At 31.4% G+C, this 21922-nt stretch overlaps 2 protein-coding genes across 2 annotated transcripts in view; one reads left to right on the top strand and one right to left on the bottom strand.

The window, feature by feature from the left end:
- The window catches only part of LOC129800050 (uncharacterized), a 464496-nt gene that overhangs the window by 127956 nt on the left and 314618 nt on the right, over positions 1-21922 (bottom strand). Inside the window, exon 6 of the mRNA XM_055844411.1 lies at positions 14196-14306. Coding sequence (XP_055700386.1) covers positions 14196-14306 — 111 coding nt within the window. The remainder of the gene's footprint in view (positions 1-14195; positions 14307-21922) is intronic.
- On the top strand, positions 1611-7480 carry LOC129800080 (general odorant-binding protein 83a-like). Its single transcript, XM_055844457.1, has 4 exons — positions 1611-1789; positions 2110-2185; positions 6962-7218; positions 7289-7480. Exons 1-4 carry the CDS (start codon positions 1712-1714, stop codon positions 7304-7306), a joined length of 429 nt encoding a protein of 142 aa, XP_055700432.1. The 5' UTR covers positions 1611-1711; the 3' UTR covers positions 7307-7480.

The following is a 21922-nucleotide window of genomic DNA, read 5'->3' as shown; positions in this document are numbered from 1 at the left end:
GGAGTATACAACAAAAAGACGTAATATAAGTGCAAATGGGCGTGCTGTTCAAGTGGGTGTGGTAATTAATTTGTCCTTTCAAGACAACGAACAAGTAGTAGATCTCACTGTACGTCGATAGGACCTTCACTTGGGTGCAGTAATCAAGTGAACGGGATGTTTTTACTTTGCTCAGCAATTAATACAGTCTTTTGGAATACGGGTATTGGGTGGAGTCAAGAAAACAACGATTGAAAACCAACCAGCGAGAGAAAGTGGGCGTGATTATTAAGTTAGTGGGCATGGTTCTTATTTTTCCTTAACTCTCAAATATTAAAAATTCTTATGGATGACGTGGATGGATAGTATTATTACTTTTATAATCATTAATTAAGCATCAGGAATTTGTAGAAGGCGTGACCTATAGCTCTTGAAAGAAGCGTGTCGAAAAAACAGGCTGGGATATTAAGAAAAGTTTAACTTAAGGAGAGGTTCACAATTTTTCTCGATTAATTTACAAAAGCATTTCCTTTTCTTTATGGAAAGGCTTTCAGGCTTCGCACACACTCTAGCTTAGAACGTTTCGTATTTTTCCTATATTCCTTATATGGTTTTCAGGTTTCAGACCTAAGGCTTAGCTATATGGCTTAACCGCTATAATCAGTCAAGATTTTTTTTTGGAAAAATCTTAAGATTGAAATATTAAGATTATTATAATTATTCAGATTGAATTAATGCGCTAAACCTCTAGTCTGAAGACCGCTTTAAATGAATCGAATCTTTTAATGCTAACTTAATATTAGCTATTAATTTATATTTCCATGCATAACGGCGTTATCACACTTGCACATTAAAATTTTAATGTGATTCACATTAATTGTCGCTTGTGAGCGTTCAAATATGTTATTTGTGTCTTTGAGTCACTTAATATTTGGGGTTATTCTATTTATTGATAAAGAAGTGGACTTGGCCTGCAAAAATAAGTTTAAATTTACCTAAAGTATAAATATTTTTCGCATTAAAAAATTAAAGAGAAAATCGTATTAATTTTTCGCATGAATGCTATAAATCAATTTATGTCAAATTTTGCGGGCCAAGTCCAACTTTTTATCAAAAAATAGATCATGTTTTGAATATAAAATGATTCAAACACACAAATTAAAGATTTGGACTCTCACCAGCGACAAATCATGTGAATCATATTAAAATTTTAATGTACAAGTGTGATAACACACTAAGTTAGATTCATTAAAGGAATTTCGAAAAAACTGTGAAGTGTTCGGAGCCAGAGTATGTGCGAAGCCTGAGAGCCTTCCCCTATATAGTTTATCAATAGTTTGTCGGTTAATTATTGTATTTATCGAAAAATTTTCTTTAATTAAGCCACGTTTCGTAACATTATCACTTTTCCAGTCTATTTGGTTTATTAACAAAGTTTGATGAGAGAAGGTGGAGAAGTTCTCAGAAAACATACATTGGGGAATGACATGAAAAATGTATTTCTTCTCATCACAGAACTTTGTAATTAATAGCAGCGCTAAGTGATCATTAAAGGTGCAATTAAAAGCATTTCTGCAATTGTTTGTCTCCACTCTTGGTGTTCTGGCAGAATCAATGGGCTTCCTTTTGTTCTTTCCACGGAATACCTTCGGAGTATAAAAGACGATTTTGTGATTGTAAACACATCTAAGTTGTATGGAAAATCGTGAAGTGAACTATCAATATTCTCAAGATGATGATGAGACTCGGAGTATTCCTAAGTGCTCTAGTATGTAGTGCATTGAGTGTTGAATTGCGTAGAGATGAAACGGTGAGCTCAAGTGAATTTGCAGCAAGTTAATTAAAACCAAACAATTTTCCCAAAGGAGAATTTCTGCAAACAACCCGCACCCCTTCTATCCAGGGTGGTTTTAAAAGAAAACACTAAAGTCTCAACAAAGAATATCCAGCATTCTCTATAATATTTCCCCTGCGAAAATTTACTATTTAGTATCCCAAGAGTGTACTTCCTCAATATATTTTAATAATTTTCCACCCATTTTTCCCCACGCGAAAATATCAATACAGAACAAACTTCTTTTATTGCTTTTTTTTCTTCTGGCTTATTCTTTTTTTTTCTTCACTTTCCAGTATCCACCTCCGGAACTCTTGAGAGTCATTAAAATCGCACACGATGTCTGCGTTCCCCAAACAGGTGTTCTCGAAGGTATTTTTCTACTATATTTTATACTTAGCGAGCCCCTACTTTAAAATTAATGCTCTGTTGCTCACTCGAAATCGACCATCAACAATGCTTTTACTTTTCCATCTTCTGGCACAGAATTTCTTTTTTCCCCTCGTTTTTTTTTATGGCAGAAAAAAGCTGAAAGTATTTTTACATTGCAGTTTAATTGCATCGCGAAATAATGCAATTTTTAAGTTTTGTCCGATGAGTTCTTTTACATTTTAAATTGTATACAAACTATTTACAGTTTTTCAAGGAAACTTTTTACTCAACTTGGTAGTAGGACTTAATTTAAAGTTTAATAAACAGGTTGGAATTGACGAAATGTTTATTATAAACACTTGCCGTACGTGCTTGTATTCTTAAGTGGGGCGCCTGAATTAAGGAGGTCAATAGTAGGTGTTTTTAAGATCCTATTTGGAGGAGCAAGAAACAACCAAGTTTCAAGAAATATTTAGCACATGTTATGTACACTTAAAGTGTTTAAAATAAGTTGTTTAGCAAAAAATATTTTATAAAACAACAGAATTATAAGTAATAATAAACAGAAGCGCCTTTGCGAAGCAGTTCCTAATTGGCGGGAAATGTACAGCTCGTAATTCTTGTCCGATAAGACATCATAAGAATTTTAATTTTCATAAGTGTATTTCATCGTTAATACATGAAAAACCACAGAAAAGAATTCAAATCTAAACTTTTTATCGGATTCAAAAATACAGTGCATATTTTGGGATTAAAAAATTCAAAGACAGATTGCGTTCAACTAAAACAAGATTTAATTCTTAATTTATTTCAATCGGTCCATAAGTTTTTCTTATTATATTTCCTTCAATTCGAGAAAATCGTAAAAATAAAAAATAGAAAAAACACGTTTCAAAGTTTAGGACTTTAACTTAAGCGCTGCAAATCTGGCAGGCTGTCCTTTGCTTCCCTATCAGCATTTTCGAAAATATTTAGAAATATTTATCTATCAATTTTAGATTTTTTTTGACTGTAAATCAGGCTCGCCCCTTAATAGAGCAGTGAAATATTTTTTCCAGTACATTTAGCATGTGTACATGAATTTCCTAATTCCGAAGAATTTATACTTTATTTAAGATAATAAGAGAATTCTTTAAATAACTGATTGACAATAAATGACTCTACTGTACAAATTAAATTGATATTAATTTCTAAGTATGAAATAAAAGATGAAACATTTCTATTTCTATTAGAAATATTTTTAATCTAGTACTTAAAATTAATTAACGTGCTCCAATAATGCAAATTATGCGAGAAAAAACGCGTCCCAAACATCCCCTTTTGCGTTCTATACTGCCCCACATCGGGGAGGTTTGGGACAAAGCGTCAAGTTAAAGTTTCTTCTCCAAGAAAACTCAATTGTTTTCCAAGTTCTATCGAGTACTTTTTATAAAGTAATTACCCATAAGTATCCTAGACCGCATAAAATTGTAATACACTATCGTGATTTTTTGGAATACTGTCTCAAAGACAAAACATGAAAAAGTGTCCCAAACCTCCCCGGTCTCCCCTACTTCCCTTACTATTTATTGAAATATTTATCAGCCTGTTACAAACATTTTTCTTACAAATTATACGCAATGAAAAATTTCATTTAGTGTCTAATTCTACCCCGGTTTCCCCTAATATAAGTTCTGACCATTTGGGATTTTTTCGAAATTTCTAATATTTAAAAATTAACTTCGAATTTCTTTTAAAAGATTTAAAGACTGTTTAACTGTAACTCTGTTTATTCGTTTCATCGGGTTTTCGTTTTTGAAAATAATATTAAGGCTTCTAACTGGCTAAAAATTCCATGTTTAATTTGTCATTGATCTGAAGCTCAAACGTTAGGGGGTTATATCTAGGAGATCGCCTGAAATTAGCGGATCTTTTGGGAATTTTTTATGACTTTGCAAATCAATCGACCAATATGAAATTTCCTAGGGTAATTACACATGTCCTGAGGAACTCAAAAATATTTTTTAATTCACTTTTGAACAAAAAATGGTGACACAACAGTATCAGGAGGAATGAAGGTTGTGCAGAGCTTAAAAGAAATCGACTAAATCGCATAAAAGAGATTGAATTTAAAATAAATATAAAAAATATTTTTGTGTTCTTCAAGGCATATGTAATAACCCCTGAAAATTTCATATTGATCCATTGATTTGCAAAGTCACAAAAGATTCAGAAACAATCTGCTATTTTTATACGTTCTCTTAGATATAACCCCTTAAGAGATATCAGCTTTCGGTCTTCGGTGATCCCCCACTAAAACATTGCTTTTGACGTTTCTTCTTTTTTGCCACTCACTTACTCCTTCCCTCCTATAAAACTAAACGAGTTCATTATCTTAGGATATGTTTTAAAAATGGTCGAAATGTATATTAGGTCTTATATGACCGGATATCACCATTTTGAATTATTCAAAGTCAAAGTGCAATAACTCTGTTTGAAACAATTTTTTTTTAAATATGAATTTTCTGGATAGGTCTTGAAGTTTATAACCCAACTACCCCGTTCTAAATTGACAATTATTCGGTTGAGGATCGGTAACTGATTTCTTTTTAAGTATGATGGCTTGTTTTCAGACAATAAGCCAAATTGAAAGAAATACTGTTTTTTTTTTTATTTCATTAACCACACCCTATTTTTTAATTGGTTTGTTTTCTTTACTGACTATTTTAATTATTTCACTTGCTAAATTTACTGTTTTTTTCTGACAGATTTTACTACCTGAAAATTGTACCTGAGTTTTTTTTTGAAAACGGGTTTAAAAGCTTTGAAAGCAAAGCCACTATAGAGAGAAGTTCTATTCTTATAACCTTTTTTTACGAAACGGTTTCTTGAAGGAATTGAAACAGAAAGCTTACAAAATAAATTATTGTGAAGTAATCACATCTAATATTAGAACTATTAGAACAGATATCTCCTCTACGTGTTGTTGTATAATTTCCATAAAATCTATCTTTTCCCAGATTTTGAAATTTTGAAACAATGCAATTCGGGTTGAACGGGTAAAGAAGTGATGTTAAAATTGCTTTTCAATAGTTAAGCATTTAAATAAGTTTAAAAAAAGATTTATGATTTAAATAAATAAAGTTAAGTTGAGATATTGTCAGCACTTCTAAAGTATTTCTGGGTTTTATGAAATAATATAAAGGTAGGGGAAGGTGGGGCTATTTTGAGCTGTGAGGCTAGATTGTTATACGACTTCTTTGGCTATTTCTAAATGAAGCTGGTCTTTACAATTATTTTATTTAAATCCATAACTATTTTGTCTATCTAAATTACATAATGTTAAAGCCTAGTTTCCATTAGAAGTATGCGGAAAAATCGTATAACAATCTAGCCCCACAGCTCAAAGTAGCCCCACCTCCCCCTAATCCGAAATTAATTATTTTATTAAAAATTAAAAAAAATGACCTTCCTCTATGCTTATTTAATAAAACCATTAAAAATATTTAAAAAATGAATTTCTTTTGGTGCTTGCATTTCTTTTGAAGATAACACTCTGCTGTGATAACCCTATAAAAAATGTATCATTTTATCTTTATAAAAAGCATATTTTGCAATAAAAAAGTTCAACTACTGTCCAGGTTTTATGGTCATAGTTAATTTACAATAATTTTTTAGCTATAACTATGCTGCGCCATGGTACATAAAACTTTATTATTTCAATAAACTGTTACCATATTTTTCGAGAATATAAATTTTATTTTCTGAATATAGGGGAGACAGGGGTAGAATTAGCCAGCAAATGAAACTTTTTTTTCGCGAGTGGTTTGTGAAAAAATGATAAGTTTTGTCTAATATTTTTATGTTTCATAAGTAGCATTAGGATATTGGCTATATGAAACAGTGTAGTTCAAAGCTCTAAAATCCTTGGCTTTTTCTTGAGAGGATAATGAAAAAAGTACTGCACATTGGCTACACTTACCCCTGCCTGGGTAGAAATAGCCACTTTTGGGGTACTAATTGCCACTAGTTTTCCAGATGAAATTTTAAACTGGAGATACCAAATATTGTTTCACTTGATACACTGAAGCCCACTGATGCTAAATATGTCACTTAAATTCAATGAAAAAGGCTTTAGCCGACTTTTTTATGACATTTTTGTAATTGCAGCAAAATTATGCAAATATCCTGAAAAAATCTATTTCTCAAGTTGCTCATCCAAATGGCAATATTGCTTGGAATATCAATAGCACTTTTTCGCCTAACAATTATCCATCTATTAGTGAAAAATCATTGATAGTTTTATCCCGCCACGGACGAGTGGCTACATCTGCCCCGAGAGCTGTTTCAGTGTTTATCATCTTATATAAAAAAGTGGATAATTATTATCCAAGTGAAAAATATTTTTTAATTAGGTTTATTAAACCAGAAACGAGGTAAAACTATGAAATCTTGACTAGAAACTCAGAAAACCAAATGCTGGTCCAAAAACTGTAACATCAAAACTGCAGTTTTATACCCATTTTATAAAAATGCTTCTAAATTGTAGGATAACAGGATTAGACTTATAAATATTTCTGGGAATATGGGGATGTGTTCCTACTTTCATTAAAAAATACTTTGCTCGATGTACATTTTAAGAAAAACGAGAAAAATCCACTGTCTACTTTTACCCCTGGCTATAGGTACCCCGGTCTCCCCTAAATTCAGCTTTTCATGAAATATTAATATGAAATGCTATTTAATGTATGATTGCTGCACTGACTGATATGCAAATATTCAAAATTGTTTCAAAAGAGCACATTAAGGAATTCAGCGATGGAGAACCAATTGAGGACGAGGCTCTAAAGTGCTACATGAATTGCCTTTTCCACGAAGTGGAAGTGGTCGATGACACTGGACATGTTCACTTTGAAAAGCTCATCAATCGCATTCCGGAATCTATGAAGGAGAGAGCCATGCCGGTTATTACCAAATGCCAGAATCCTGTTGGTCCTAATTTATGTGAAAAAGCCTATTGGCTACATAAATGCTGGAAAAGGGAAGACCCTTCTGTAAGTGCTAAGGAAAAACCCTTTTTAATGCCTTGGAGAGATCTCAACAATGTTTTTTCCAACTTTTCAGCACTATTTCTTGGCATAATGGTTTGGCGAGGGGTCTCTCAACCCGTGTATCGTCGGAACTTGTAAAAGAAAGTCCACCACAGGAAATAAATTTATGTAGCTCGAGTAAAAAAAATGCAGTAGAAAAAATGGCAATAATTCTTGAATTAAGGGCTTTCTTTTTGTGTCCTTACGCGATGGTCTTAATGAATAATCTCATAATCTCAGAAGAAACACCTTCATATCGCATTTTTCTTCATTTTTTCAGCAAGTTTCATTGAATTTTTTCTACTATTTCCTCTTTCAGTTGTTTTTTTTTAAAGCAAATCTGGTGAATAAAATGAAGAATCAAATTTTGGACTCAAAAGCTGTTCTCAGCCATAATTATCATATTCCATCTAACTGGCAAAAGCTTTTGCACAAAAACGACGAAAGCTAAATGACGGCAAAAGAAAATCTGAGAGAAGTCTTGAAGGAATTTAATTTTATCCATGGGAAAATTTTAATCATGAAAAAGTTTTTACGCATCTCCATGGGCTAAAATTGTCCGTACTCTGTTTTGAGCAAAAAGCTGGAATAAAATTTCACAGCTCTTGTATTTCTGATAAAAGATGAATGGGCTTTTTAAACGCTTCTTTGAAATGCTTAAATGACTTTAAAAAGATGCATAAAGCGATAAGATTTCATGCGCTTTAGGACTGTGTATCGAGATATTTACATGAATTTCTAGTTCAGATTTTTTTTAAATCTCATTGCAATCAAAGAATCAATGGTTCGTGATATCTCCCATGAAGGTGGTAATGGGTAAGTCGGCGGTAGGCGCATTAAAATACTGTACAATGGTACAAATATTACACGGTATTAATTTTATAGTTCAATAAATATCCCAAGGATTTCTGAGTAAGTACCACTACAATTAATATTTGATCTAGAATTTACTTAAATAGCATATAAGGCTATCAGTTATCAATTAAAGCGGTATTTAAAACAAGACGAAATTAATAAATCATTTTGTTATTTCCCAATCCGATAAGAAAGAAAAACAAAAGTGGAAGTATAAAAGAGAATATAAAGATATTGCAAAAATAAAGCCCATTCTTAATAATCGTAGTATTGTCACAAATGTAATGCAAAAAACAAATAAGCTGATAAAAATTAAATTCTGTAAGTTGAAAGATTAATATTGGTCAGAAAAAATCAAGTTTAATCCGTCAAATATTAAATCTTTGATAAGTCAAGAAAAATAAGTATAAAAACGGGACTAAAAAATGAGAGTACAAGATTAAAAGTTTAGCAAAAATATTATTTTTAAAATAATACGTTGTTTTTTATAAAATATTCAATTCGGAGAGTAATAACGGTTTAGCAAAAGAATTGAAAATGAGCAGTAAAAAATAAAATGTGGTTAGTAAAACATTAAACTTGTTCAGGGAAAAATTAAAAATGATCAGTAAAATATTAAAAATTGATTATTTCTATTAATCAATTTCAATTTGTTACTGCTCATTTTTAATTTTCACTCACTACTTTGTATTTTTTACTGATCGGTTTTAATAAAATACTGCTTTTTTTAATTTTTACTGAATGTATATATTTTTTCAATTTATTATTATCCCATTTGGTCTTTTTACTCATCTTCTCATGCGTCCATATCCGTCTTAGCAATAATTCCAACCTTCAGGTCTAAAAGATTGAAATATTCCTTCACAGACTTATTAGAATTGTTACAATGGCATTGTTACAATTTTTATTAACCATACTTACCAAATTTTATTTTTTGCTGACCAGTTTTTTCACTGCTCGTTTATACGATCTTTGAATAAATTTTGTTTTAATATTTTGCTTACTGTTTTTAGTGCAATACTAAGTCCATATGCAGGGGCAGAACCAGATAAGTTTTTGATTGGTTAATACATTTTGTGGGCATTTAATGAGTCAAGTAGTAGAGCACTTGCTCTATGATGCAAGTGTCCTGGGTTCGAGTCCCCTTTAGGTCACCAGGAATTCTTCTGGGGTTAAATGTGTTCGGATTGCATCCAGTGAGCTTCACTGCACTTGATTCCATGGGTATGGGACTGACAACCTCATTCCGTACAAGAAAACACGTGAACTGTTTGTGTAAACACTGACAGTGTTTTCAATTAATACAAAATGGAGAGTTGTACGAGATAATTGGTTTTCGTCATGGTTAAATTTACGATTAACCAAGCTATAGACGACCAGTTGTGATTAGATACGTTCGAGAATTTGACCTTAGATCATTATTTTTTACTGCCATTTTTTAATTTTTACCGAGCATTTTTAATTTTTTACTTAGAAAATGTTATTTTTATGGAAAAGAAATTATTTTCTATTGCTTGTTTATTCGTAATCATTATATAAATAAGACTTAAGAACAAGCTTAAAATGATGGTTTAGAGCTTTAAGGGTTATTTGGATCACGAGTAATTGAAAAACAGCATATTTTTTTTTCAATTTTTTCATCATAATAAAAAAGTTATTTAATTCATGCTATCAAGCATATAGATAATGTAATAACTTTTAAACTATTTTTTCTGCAATTTTCATTTGAATATTTTTCAAAATTCACGGTTATCACCTAATTTTCGTATGGTGAAAAATCCTAAAATATATATATTTTTTGTAAAATATGTTCCATTAATACATCTTATTTTTTTTTCAAAAATCTATCGTTCAAGTAGCGTGTAATATTTAGTATTTTATAGTATACTATTATTTAGTATTTTACTGATCAAATTTTATTTTTAGTGGGTCCGATGAATCTTCATATCAGATAAATTTCCTGAAAAAAAATTCATGTCCTTTTTATTAAAAGTTTTGTGTACATAATGTGTACCCCATTTTCCGTGTTTTTCTTATTTTGAACATTACAAGAAATTAAATTTCAGTTAATTTTAGTTTTGATCTTCTGACTAAAGGTTTAGACTAGTTTCCGAGGGTCTTAAAACCTTAAACAGCAACCGATTTTATTGATTTTCAAAATGTAATAGGTCATTTGCCCTTAATAATCCAATTCTAAGTCAAAATTTTCCAGAAAAATCTTGACTGATAAGATATTAGAGAAGTTAAACCATATGATTAAGTCTTAGGTCTGAACTCAAGAACTTCCACGACTAACTAAAGCCATAATTTCCATTAAACCTTTAAAAATCTCCGTGATTCTTATTTGAATCAGAGACACTCTGAGTTAGGGATGCTTATCGTGAGTTTTCCCAGTGGCACCTAAAGACGAAGTAAAAGCATGAAATATGAGTAAATGCCCAAAGTTCCTCCATGGAGAAAAAAGTCTCTTGAGCTTTGGGATAGAAACTTTGTATGTTTTTTCCTCCTAATAGCCCAAAAAATGATTGTCATTTTGGGAGAGGGTCATAAAAAAACGACATAGAGTAAAAGGAGTTAATGATTAGATAATTTCCCCGCCTCTTGCAAAGGGACTCAATCTGGGCAGAGGAAAAGTGCCTCGGAGCGGGTGTTTTTCTGCCCATGAATGAGACATCCCAGTAATTTATAGGGGAAGTGCTAAAGTGACCTTTCTTGTGGATTTCATCAAAATCCAATTCACCTCCCAAACTTTTCCATGGATTTACGACTTTAGTTCATTGACTGGGACTGAGGGTGATGTCAGAGGGGAATGTTAGAAGAAAAACAAACATGAAAACTCAAAAGTCAAAGATATAAGTTGTAAGTTTGGTTTTTGAGATGTATATGACTTCTTTTTCGGGGGTGGTTTGGCAAGTACTGACGCGGTTTTTGGAAAATGATGAGTGGAGTTGAGCTGTTGATATAGTTCATGCAACATATTATTGCATAAGAAGAGTGAGAAACTGTATTAAACTGTTAAAGTTGATATTTTGTAAATATGAAACTTGAAAATCTGATTAAAAGTTTTATAAATTGCAAAACGAACCAAAAAGTTTTACATTAAATTCACTTTTGCCTGCACTTTTCCCCCAAAACATTTCTCAAACTCTCCCTCTCGAAGCACCCAAAAATTTTCAAAGGAAGTCCAACTAATGACTTTGCCCTCATTTTCATGCAATTTTCTTACATTCACTCGACTATGAATCTCAGATTGCATTTCAAAGACCCATCTCTTATTTCCTTGAAAAATTTTACGCTGTTTGCATGAGGAATTTTGCATAATAATTCTTCAACCCAACGCACCAAGTTAAAATTGAAGATAAACTCAAGTATTATGTTGAATTTTCAGGCTTTTTCTTCGCCCATGAACTTAAATTTACAACGATAATTTGAAAGATATGTAATACAATATTTATTCAAACTCAAAGTTATGATATCATTAAAATAGGAAGAATTTCAAAATTGTTTTTTCTCCATGTATGAAGTTTATTATGATTCTAAAACTGAAATTAAGACGAAATAATGGATTATTCTTAGGTTCTAACCTCCAATATTTTAAAGAAACTATTTCAAATAAAGACAAAAGAATAAAATGTACAGTAAACCTAAATTAAATTTGGTTTTAAAAAATTAAATTCGGTCAATAAAAAGGTAAATTCGGTTAATAATAATTCGTTAGTCGAAAATAAAAATAACTTAATCTAACTAAGAAATTGATCGACTAGGGTCGAATTAATTATTGTTTTTAACGGTTCTGACCAAAATCCCGAAAAGTCGAAAAGATCCACAGGGGCATAATCCCAATTGGGTCGAAATCTTGGAAGCCAAAATCCCGAAAGACCAAAATCCCGAAACGAAAACCCGGGCCAAGATCTTCACAGCCAGAGTTTCAAGAGCCGCAATATCGAACGCTAAAGGCTCGAAAAACCAAAATTCTAAAAGCCAAAATTCCGAATGGTCAAAATCCTGAATACAATACGGAGGATAACGTGTAGAATAATATCCCAAAACTGAGGAAATCTTTCTTTACCTCGAGCAAGTTAGGGTACAATCGTAGGGGTAGGTATGGAAATTTTAAGAATTTGGGATTTTTGCTTTTCGGAATTTTGGCTATTCAAGATTTTTGCCCATTCTAGATTTGGTTATTCGAGATTTATGCTTATTCTAGATTTTGGATGTAAGGGATTTTGGCCCATTTTGGATTTTTGCTTTTCGGAGTTTTGGTTATACAGGATTTTGGCCTATTTTGGATTGTGGCTTTTCGGGATTTTGGTTTTTAGGGATTTTGGCACATTTGGAATTTTAGCCCATTCCGAATCTATTTTGGAATTTTAGTATTTCGGATTTTGATTTTCGGGATTTTGGGTTTTCGGATTTTCACTGGGATTCGTACGTGTTTATCATTGAAAAGACGGTTGCATGAAAGTTTTATAGCTTTTAAAGTTTTGTATTTAAGTATTGACTAAAGTGATCTTTTCTCTGGTAAAAATAAAAGAATCGTATTAATTCAAATTTGATCCTTTTGCAAAGGATGGATCAAATTTCAAACTTTGAATGCACATTTATCATAATAGAACAAATTTTATCATAAACTTATTACTTACAACATATTTCTCTCATCAAAGTGAACACCAAATATGACTTTTCAATTTTTTTATTCATATACTATTTAATTAAAAAATTATACTTTTTAAATGATCCTTGATGATTCATTTATTTTTGCCAGTAGTAGTAAAATTTAATTTTTAATGCTCAATTATTCTACCGTGCCGTTGTTTATTTCTAATTATTAATCATTAAATGCTGAATCGATTTGTTTATGGCATCATAATTCTGAATAAACATATGTTTGAAATAATAATATTATTGAAAATGAAATATGAACTGTAGCCTGGCTATTTTCACTCAAAGTAGTGGATTTTAAGTGTGTTGTAGTCCGTTTCCATTATTTATTGATTATTTATTTTTTATGTTATTGACAGTTTGATCCATTTTAGGTTTTTACTAGACAGGATATCGGACAAAATAGGCCTAAGGCCTAAGACCTGAGCAAAGGGATTTAAGGGGAATAAAGGAAATATGAACTATTGTTAAGAAAAAAATAATTTTAAAACTGTTTTGGAATAATAAACTGAAGGATCAATTAGTGATATATATAAATAAATAAGAGTTTATCTTAGGACTACATAGAATAAATAAAGATCGAAAATTGTCATAAGGAAATTAAACTTTCCTTTGGTTAAAGCGGTTAAAACAGATAAAAAGAGGTCTGAAGTTGTCAAAGAGAAACGAAAATTGGGTTTTTGTTTTTAACCAAGTAGTTGACCGAACGTTTTTGTGGTCAGAAACGGGATAGGTTCTAAGATCGACCAACCTTTTGGTGCTTTTTCCATTAGGGGAAAGTACTCTCCCTTCGAACGTTCATAGCTTCGAATAATGTGAATTTCTTTAACTTTTCCTAAGAGATTTCCACATGATCGTCACATAATTATCAATAATTGATAATAAGCTAGCTAATATTCAATAGAAATGTTTAAATCTCTTAGGAAAACTTAAAGAAAATTCACATTATTCGAAAGCATGAACGTTCGAAGGGAGAGTACTTTCCCCTACATGTCGTCTTCTTTGTACCACCAAATACCTCTTTATATCTCCGATTTCAGTTTAATTAGTATTTTTAAAATTTTTAACCATGTTTCTTCATTAATAAATTGTGTTCTTCGATATTCGGCTGATAAAGACCGAAAACGACTTGAAAACAAATGGATGAATAGTACACCAACGACGTCCAGTTGGAGAGGAAACATATTAAAGAGTCATTTATTCTTATAAATTATTTAGGTCATTATAAGATTCTTTTGATAAAATTTTATAATAAATAGATTCAGTTGAAGTGATCGCACTATTCGAAATTGCTACAATTAGGCGTCTTTACTAAAATCGAAAAAAATCAGTCGAAAGAAAAATTTATTTATTCGGCTTGTTCTCTTTTTCTGAATTTGTAATATTAAGAGGTTTATTGGCGAAGATATTTTACTAAAACTTACCTCCTCGAACTTCGCAAGTGAGAATGAGATTGTCGCCCTCAAGCAATGGTCCCACAGCACCGGCCACGTCCCTTCCGGAAGCATCATATACAAGAATTTGATGTGGTGGAACTGAAAAGAAGAAATTTTATACGTTATCTTTTAATTTAAGTATTGAGGCTTATATGATTATTATTCTGATAAGTTAATTTTGAGACTTGACTGAGCTTCTCCATAGGGGTCAAAGAGCTTTAGGCTGATACTCTAGATTATTTAGGCTGTAAAATTTGGTAGTAAAGATTTATCCAAACTATTTATCATATAATTTAGGATCATCTATTAGGGGTACTTTGCTTAAATTTCCTTTTCCTAATTATTTACTACGAAATTTTACAGGCTTTATTTTTTCGAGGTCCCTTAGGGCCTATACTCTTCACATTATATTGCATTTTCAGAACAATTACAGGACAAGAATGTGCATGATGTCAATATTTATTTAATACTATTGAATATTGGAATTTTCTTGGAATTATCGTATATATTTTTTTTGTTTAGAAGTATTATTCGTAACTATATCTTTCGAAATACTTTAATATGGTTTCCCTAGTTATTTATTATGGTTTCCCTAGTTTCCCTAGTTTATTGAATAAATAATTTATCGACTTGCTTTGCTCTCCTTTAACCAGAAAAACCAAAACCACAAAGTGAAATAATAGCAAAAATTTAAACAATGTTTCAAGAAAATGTTAGAATAAACTCCAATACATAATATTGCAATATAATGGATATAGAATTTTCGAGAACTTTTCACTTTAACCACATTTTAGAAATAGTTTTGTGATAGCATTAAACAAGTTTCTACAGTAAAAAAAATATCAAATTAAAAAAGTTTCAATAGTTTTGAGGAAAAACATTATATAGAACACATTTGGCTCTTTAACTCAAAGAGGAAGCACTTTATGGGATTCCCGTATTAACAAATGATTTTCTATTATTAAACGATCATTAAAATTTAATTCCGAAACTTATGGCCGCTACAAATTAGAGGAATTTATGGCCATATTGAAGCTAACTCCAATTCCCTGCTCTTGAGTAGGAAAAACTCTTAAATATGGACATAACTTTCTTTAGTGTGTAAAGGCCATAAGAGATTAGAAATATTGAGAAAATGCCATTTTTCAACAAATAATAATATCTATAAAGTAAATTGATTTTATTTTATTTGAAAAGTCATACAAGTCAAACAAATTTTCCACTCAAAAATACCTTATCTTAGAATTGAAAATTAGCAGATTTTGAAAAGTATTTTTACTAAATAAAAATAAATATCTCTTAAGTTTCATAAATAATTTTTTAGTGTTAAACGTTTGATTCAAAATCTTTTTTAAATGAAAATTAGAATTGTTTAACGAAAAAAAAAATACAAATTTAGAATATTAGGAATTCTTTGAAGAATTAAGAAATTTTTCTTTGTAATATTTTAAAACTATTAAATTTTGTATATGAAAATACCGAAATTAATATAAAAATAGGTGCAAAATATTTGAAATATTTAAAAATAACAGATATAAGGGAAATAAAGCTTTCTAATTAATGAAACTTATTTATTTAAGATTTGTATTAGTTTCCAATTTAATTATTTTGTATAGAGTTTTTAGATGAAATTAATATAGATATTTTTGTTGGAATTTAATGTAGGCTAAAGGCCCAAATAGACTCAGGCTGATCCTTGAGAATATTTAGCGTACAAAATTTGGTAGTAAAGGATTAGGTAAAGGAAATATATGCAACGGATCTCTAATCGATGATCGTAAGCCTTAAGTATATGACAGTTTTGGATAAATCTTTACTACAAATTTTTACAAACTAAATATTCTGGAGGATCAGCCTGAGTCTATTTGAGCCCTAAGGCTTAAAGAAGAATATTGATATTTTAGGAACTTCCAATAACAGAAACACAAGGGTTTTTAATAAAATAGCATTCTTGTCTAAAACCGATTCCTCTCTCTTCTAAATTATTAAAATAAAATAAAACTATTTGATCAAAATTGAAGTGGTCTATAGGGAGAAGTGGGGCATCTTTGACTTGTGGTAGCTTTGAAATTAGACTTTTTTTCTTATAGTTTTTAATGGAATTGAGCCTCATAATAATGTTATTCAGTTTCGCAATTAGTTTGTGGAGCTAAATTTTATTATGGTAAGGTCCAGTATCATTTGAAATAGGAGAACAAGCTCAATTTCAAAGCTGAACCTTTTTTAAATGAATTTTTTGAAGTGATTATTTTCATTTAGGCCTTTCTAATATTGATATTTTGAAAAATCAAGCTTTCAAATGGCAAACCAGTTAGATACGTTTTATCACGCTTTCAAAGCGTATCCGTATTATTGAATGTGAGAAACGGTGGTCCGTCTCTCTCTGAATGACAGAATTGTTCATACTTAAGAAAAAATATAGCTGGACATAAGTCGCCTTGAATATAGTTCATGTTCAAGGCAGTTTATTGCATTTTAAGATAGTTTAAGCTACCCAGAATTTCCCTACTTTGCCCTATCTGTTTAATATTATCAAAGAAACAAAAATACAGATAATATTGATTCATTAGAAATTACTTCATGACAGTGATGCAATCTTTACAAATTTGATATTTTTTCTTTATAGCGTCTACCGTCGTCTTAGCACAAGTGACAAACATATTCAAAGCAATACGGTGGAAATACTTTTTCAATTAATTTAATTTCATTTATTTATTTTTTATAATAAAAAATGTTTTATTTATTAGAATTTACTCTTTTGAAGTTTGGTCGATAGGGTAAATGTCCTAATTCAAAACCATTTCCAAACGCTTTAACTTTGACAGAAGATTCAACACACTAAATTCATATTTTTTCTGAAGAGAATTACACAAATTTGCTCTTTGATTCTTCTAGAATGTTACTGTTTAGTGAAAATTCTTTAGATATAATTTGAAAACTTCTTAAATACAAGAAAAATACTCGAGTGTAAAATGCTTCTATTGGAAACAAATTAATCCAAATGGAGACAAGGGAAAGTTTCTAATTGGAGACAAACAGTGTAAGTGAAACCTCGACGAAAGGCTTCCTAAACCTTGTTGAGTTGCTCTTGAGTGCAGGATTTGTTCTTATTCCTGGTCTTTTCTCCTTTCTCATCTAAAACAATAAGAAAATTTCTGAAAAAAAATCATATTTCCGGGGTTTCCTATTGAAGCATTTGCAGACACTTCAGAAAAACCCTTTTTGTTCACGAAATAGGTAATTATTTCATTTGAAAATTTCACGTACCGTTAAAAATAAAGATTATCACTTAATTTGACTAAAATTAGTCAGAAATATGACATAAATGTTCAACAAAACGAATAAACAACAGTCACTTAATGAGTTTTTCATTGGAAAACATGATCGATCTATGAAAACTTCAATGTTGAAAAGATACACTTTTAATTTTTCTGAGAAATTAACAAATTAAAATTTGTGAATATGAATGGATTTTCGCTTTATTTGGAGCAAAATTAACTAAATAATGAAACTGTGGTATAGAAAATATAAATATAGTAATTTAGTACTGTATTTATCATGAAAATAATGGCGTTTCCATTTGGAGTAGCGAAAAATTCCCATTTAAAGCAGGTTTTGAATTTGCTTAATTTACCATATGTTTTGAAAATTTATTTATCCATAGAAATAAATTATATGGAATGATGACGAAACTTAGCAGAGTGCTTTATTTGATGATAGGAAGCTTTCCCTTGTGTTTAGTATCACAGATCAACATTTAATCCTAACTATTGTAGAGCATGTATTTTTTTAAATCAAAATTACAAGTTTTCACTACCATGCAAAGGTTTTTTAAAGTTACTTTGTGCTTCTTGAAGCTTCTAACAATATTCAAATGAGCTTTTGGATTTTGCACCAATTTTCTTTTGTTCTCTTTCCTATTTCCATTTTAGCTAAAGCATTTCCGAACACTCTAACGTTTATATTTGGTTTTTGGGACTGGATTGTTTTTTTCTGGGGACAGCGGATTGAATCTATTGCATTCACACAACATCCGGTCACCTTCAACTTGCATTTGTATATATAAGTGACAAAATGGCTGTAATGCAACCATTACGGAAGCTTTTTCAGCGCATCAAAAAGCTGCGACCTGAAGCCGAACTGGTGAACATGGGGTGAATTTAATGTTGGTCTTAGGTGAGCTCTTTCGCAACTTAGTATTGCCTCCTCCTGGGGTAAGTTTTGTCGCTGGCAGAAGGGTAGTGGCTTGGGGAAACCATAACAAATACAGCGAGGAAAGGATAAATTGTTTCACGAGGAGAAATGGAGATTTTTTATAGTTTCACCTTCACCATACAAGTCCTACACAATACTTTATTGAGCTTTTTGTAATTCTGACGTCGGAAGCCCCTTTCCATCGACCCTTTCTCTCACTTTCTTTGAGTCCTGACCCCATCCTTTCATTCACCTCATGGGGGGCTGCTTTCTACTGGCATCAAAACCCCTTTCGTCTTACCGCCATATCTTTCGCCAGTTGCGAATGTCATCTTTGAGCTTTTCGTCGCTATGTGAAAATATGGTGAGAAATTTTGTGCAGACGAAAACGGTGGGAGATAGAGAAAAGCTCCTCAAGTGTTTTAGGTTTTCGCAGTATCATAGAATTTATTGACTCATCCTCTTGAGATATCTCCACCACGACGAGAAATGGCTTCCACCCATCCAAAATTGCACCCATAAACGCTTCATGTGTGTGTAATACGATAAAATTGAATCATGTTATAAAGGGTGAATATTTAGAGATGACACACACATACGAATTTATTTCTTCAACATCATTTCATATCAATTTTTTTCCGATGGTTGAAAAATAAAATAAATATGAAACAATTTCAAATATCAATAGGCAGAAAAAATGATATTGGGTGCCTAAACAAAACGGTACTATTTAGTAAGGTAATTAAACTTATTTTGAATTATTTCACTGGATTTAATAAAGGGTAATTCCAGAATTTGAAAGCTTTCAAGCTCAAAATCAGTATAATTTTTATCAGTATAATAAATCACCCAATCAGCTGAATAGCTGAGTTAACTCATTAAGGCCGAACCATATCAACTGTAAAAAAGTATAAAAAAAAGTAAGCCAAGACACAAATCCTTACATTTATGAAAGTAAGAATATAGTTACCAATGAGTCGGCAAATAAGGAAAATCCATATTGGTTTAGCAATTGGTTTAGCAACCGAGCATGAGGTAAACTATGAAACGCTTAGTTAAGGTTTAATAAACCCGGGATTGCAAATTGGTCAATAATTTAGGAGATATCATGGACAATCCGAAAATAGGCAGTCACAGTTCTTTGTCTTCTCCGGTTCCGTGATTAAAATTCACAGAGAAGGTCCTGAGAATTGAAGTACTCCATGATCTGAGAAGACAGAAGGGCTTCGCAAGCCTTAGAGAGCACAGGGAGTAAAGATATTCGACAGTAATCTGAGCCAGTGAGAGAAATAGGTACTTTTGCTGTTTGAATCATCACAAGAGCCCCATCTTTCAATTTTTGGAATAGATTGAGGTGGTAATAATCTGATTAAGAACTTCAGTAAATAGTCCCTAAATTAAAGAAAGTAGCTGAATTAGTTGTTTAAGAAAAGATGCCTTGGCACTATTTATGCCTAGGAATTAGAACCTAGTCTAGAGATTTTTAAAAACTCAGGGAAATAACCTCCTTCCGGGTGCGTCAGTGGTGTTTCTCTTTTTAGGGACACGAACAACACAGAGCATTTTGGGATTTTTCTGCGGGAACATTTCACTGGACATTGAATTGAATCCCAAAATTCCCTGTGTACCCTCATTAGGAGTAGTGGAGGTAGTTAAGACCGGTGGCAGCCAAAATCCCGAAAGTCAAAATACCGAAAGGCAAAATCCCGAACGCCAAAATCCCGAAAAGGCCAAGATCCCGAAAGCCAAAATCCCGAAAGCCAAAATCCCAAATTTTCAAAATACTAAAAGGGATGAAATTATATGGAGGAAAATGTTTAGAATAATTTCTTAAGACACAGAAGATTTCCCTTTGCCTCCAATAAGCGCGGGTACAATCGTGGGAGTAGCTGTGACACTTTTAAGAATTCGGGATTTTGGCTTTCGGGATTTTGGCGTTCGGGATTTTGACCGGGAGCCATTCGGCTTTAAAACACTATCTCTAAAACATTTTCGAAAATGAAAGGATTTTGAAAGCCGTTTTCGAAATAAACAAAAAAAAAGGTTTCAATTGCAAAGAACGGGGTGCTGGGAAAAAGAAATGTTGACCTATGGGGAGGGTCGTCGGAGACCGAAAGTCGTTGTCCCTTACTGTTTGGCCTCTACCCTTGTCACAAATTGCAAAAAGTGGATTATAAATTGCTCTCTCTCTTTGAGTTTGAGCAGTTAAAAGAGGCTTACCGTATCCTGACGTTGAATGGTTAACAGGGTTCCTTTATATACAATTTATATCATGATCTTGACCAATAGATATTGCGAAGAAAAGTTTGTATAAATTTTACAGATTTTCTGTACAAAAGAAAAACGTAGAAAATATACATAGAATTGGGATTATATGTAAACTTTCATCGAATTTTTCACAACTTATGGACAATAATTCGAAAATAGTTTTACAAAAAATTTGCAAATGTAAGTAGACGAAATTATGAATGATTATTGCAAATTTAATACATGGGTAATTCTATTTTCTACATGGATAGAGTAAATGTGTCTCGGTTAAAAGAGATATGATGTGTTGTAGGAGAAAACTATTATTGGATCTGAAATGGCTATTATTAAGCATAAGGATAAAGAAATCTGTTGTCATGTGATTCAGCGTTATCGAGTTTTCTTTATGTTGGTTGCTTTCATGACTACTCGGTGGTTTTAAATAGAACCCGAAGCGGACTGGGGAAAATAGTCGAGACAAGAACCAATAGAAAGAAAAATCAATTACGAAAAAGCACATGAGAATAGACACTTCCCCCATTTCATGACCTCAACTTTTTCTTTTGAATAGAATTGAGTAGTCCCATAGGGTCTTTTCTATTTAAAGAAAAGTAAAATTTCTTTTCCTTTTCTTAAGAGATATTCTCATGATTGTCACATAATTATCAATAATTTATAAGCTAAATAATATTTAATAAAAATGTTTAAGTCTCTTAGGAAAACTTAATGAAAATTCACATTATTCGAAGGTACGAATGTTCGAAGGGAGAGCACTTTCCTCTACGTTGTACAAGATAAATAGTATTACACATTTCTTTTAAAAAGTTATCAGACAATATTCTACACAGAAAAAAATATTTTGTAAAAATGTTCGTTAATGTTTGTGAATTTCTATGGGGAACTTACGAAATGTTCGTAAATCGTGTAACCCACAAACAAGTTCGTAATAGTTTGTTTTTTTTCATGAACATTATTCGTAACATGATCACTTGTCGAGCATTTTTTGTACTTTTACAAAAATTTGTTCGTAAATGTTCGTAAATACACAAAAATGTTCGTAAAATTTTGTCAGTTGTTCGTAAATTTTTGATTGCTTGATGAACATTTTACGAAGATTTACGAACAATTGACAAAATTTTACGAACATTTTTGTGTGTTTACGAACATTTACGAACAAATTTTTGTAAAAGCACAAAAAATGCTCGTCATGTGATCATGTTACGAACAATGTTTGTGAAAAAAAAAACGAAATTTTACTAACTTGTTTGTGGGTT

The sequence above is a fragment of the Phlebotomus papatasi genome, chromosome 1, assembly GCF_024763615.1.
Source record: "Phlebotomus papatasi isolate M1 chromosome 1, Ppap_2.1, whole genome shotgun sequence".
In the NCBI taxonomy this organism is placed as follows: Eukaryota; Metazoa; Arthropoda; class Insecta; order Diptera; family Psychodidae; genus Phlebotomus; species Phlebotomus papatasi.
The sequence above is the reverse complement of the archived record's forward strand: the minus strand, read 5'-3'. Positions and strand labels throughout refer to the sequence as shown.

Bases quoted from the DNA above. Each gene is read 5' to 3' on its own strand.
- LOC129800080 (XM_055844457.1), top strand. From the start codon at position 1,712: ATGATGATGAGACTCGGAGTATTCCTAAGTGCTCTAGTATGTAGTGCA. The intron at 1,790-2,109 runs GTGAGCTCAAGT...TTCACTTTCCAG, and splicing joins AATTGCGTAGAGATGAAACG to TATCCACCTCCGGAACTCTT. The intron at 2,186-6,961 runs GTATTTTTCTAC...TTGTTTCAAAAG, and splicing joins CCAAACAGGTGTTCTCGAAG to AGCACATTAAGGAATTCAGC.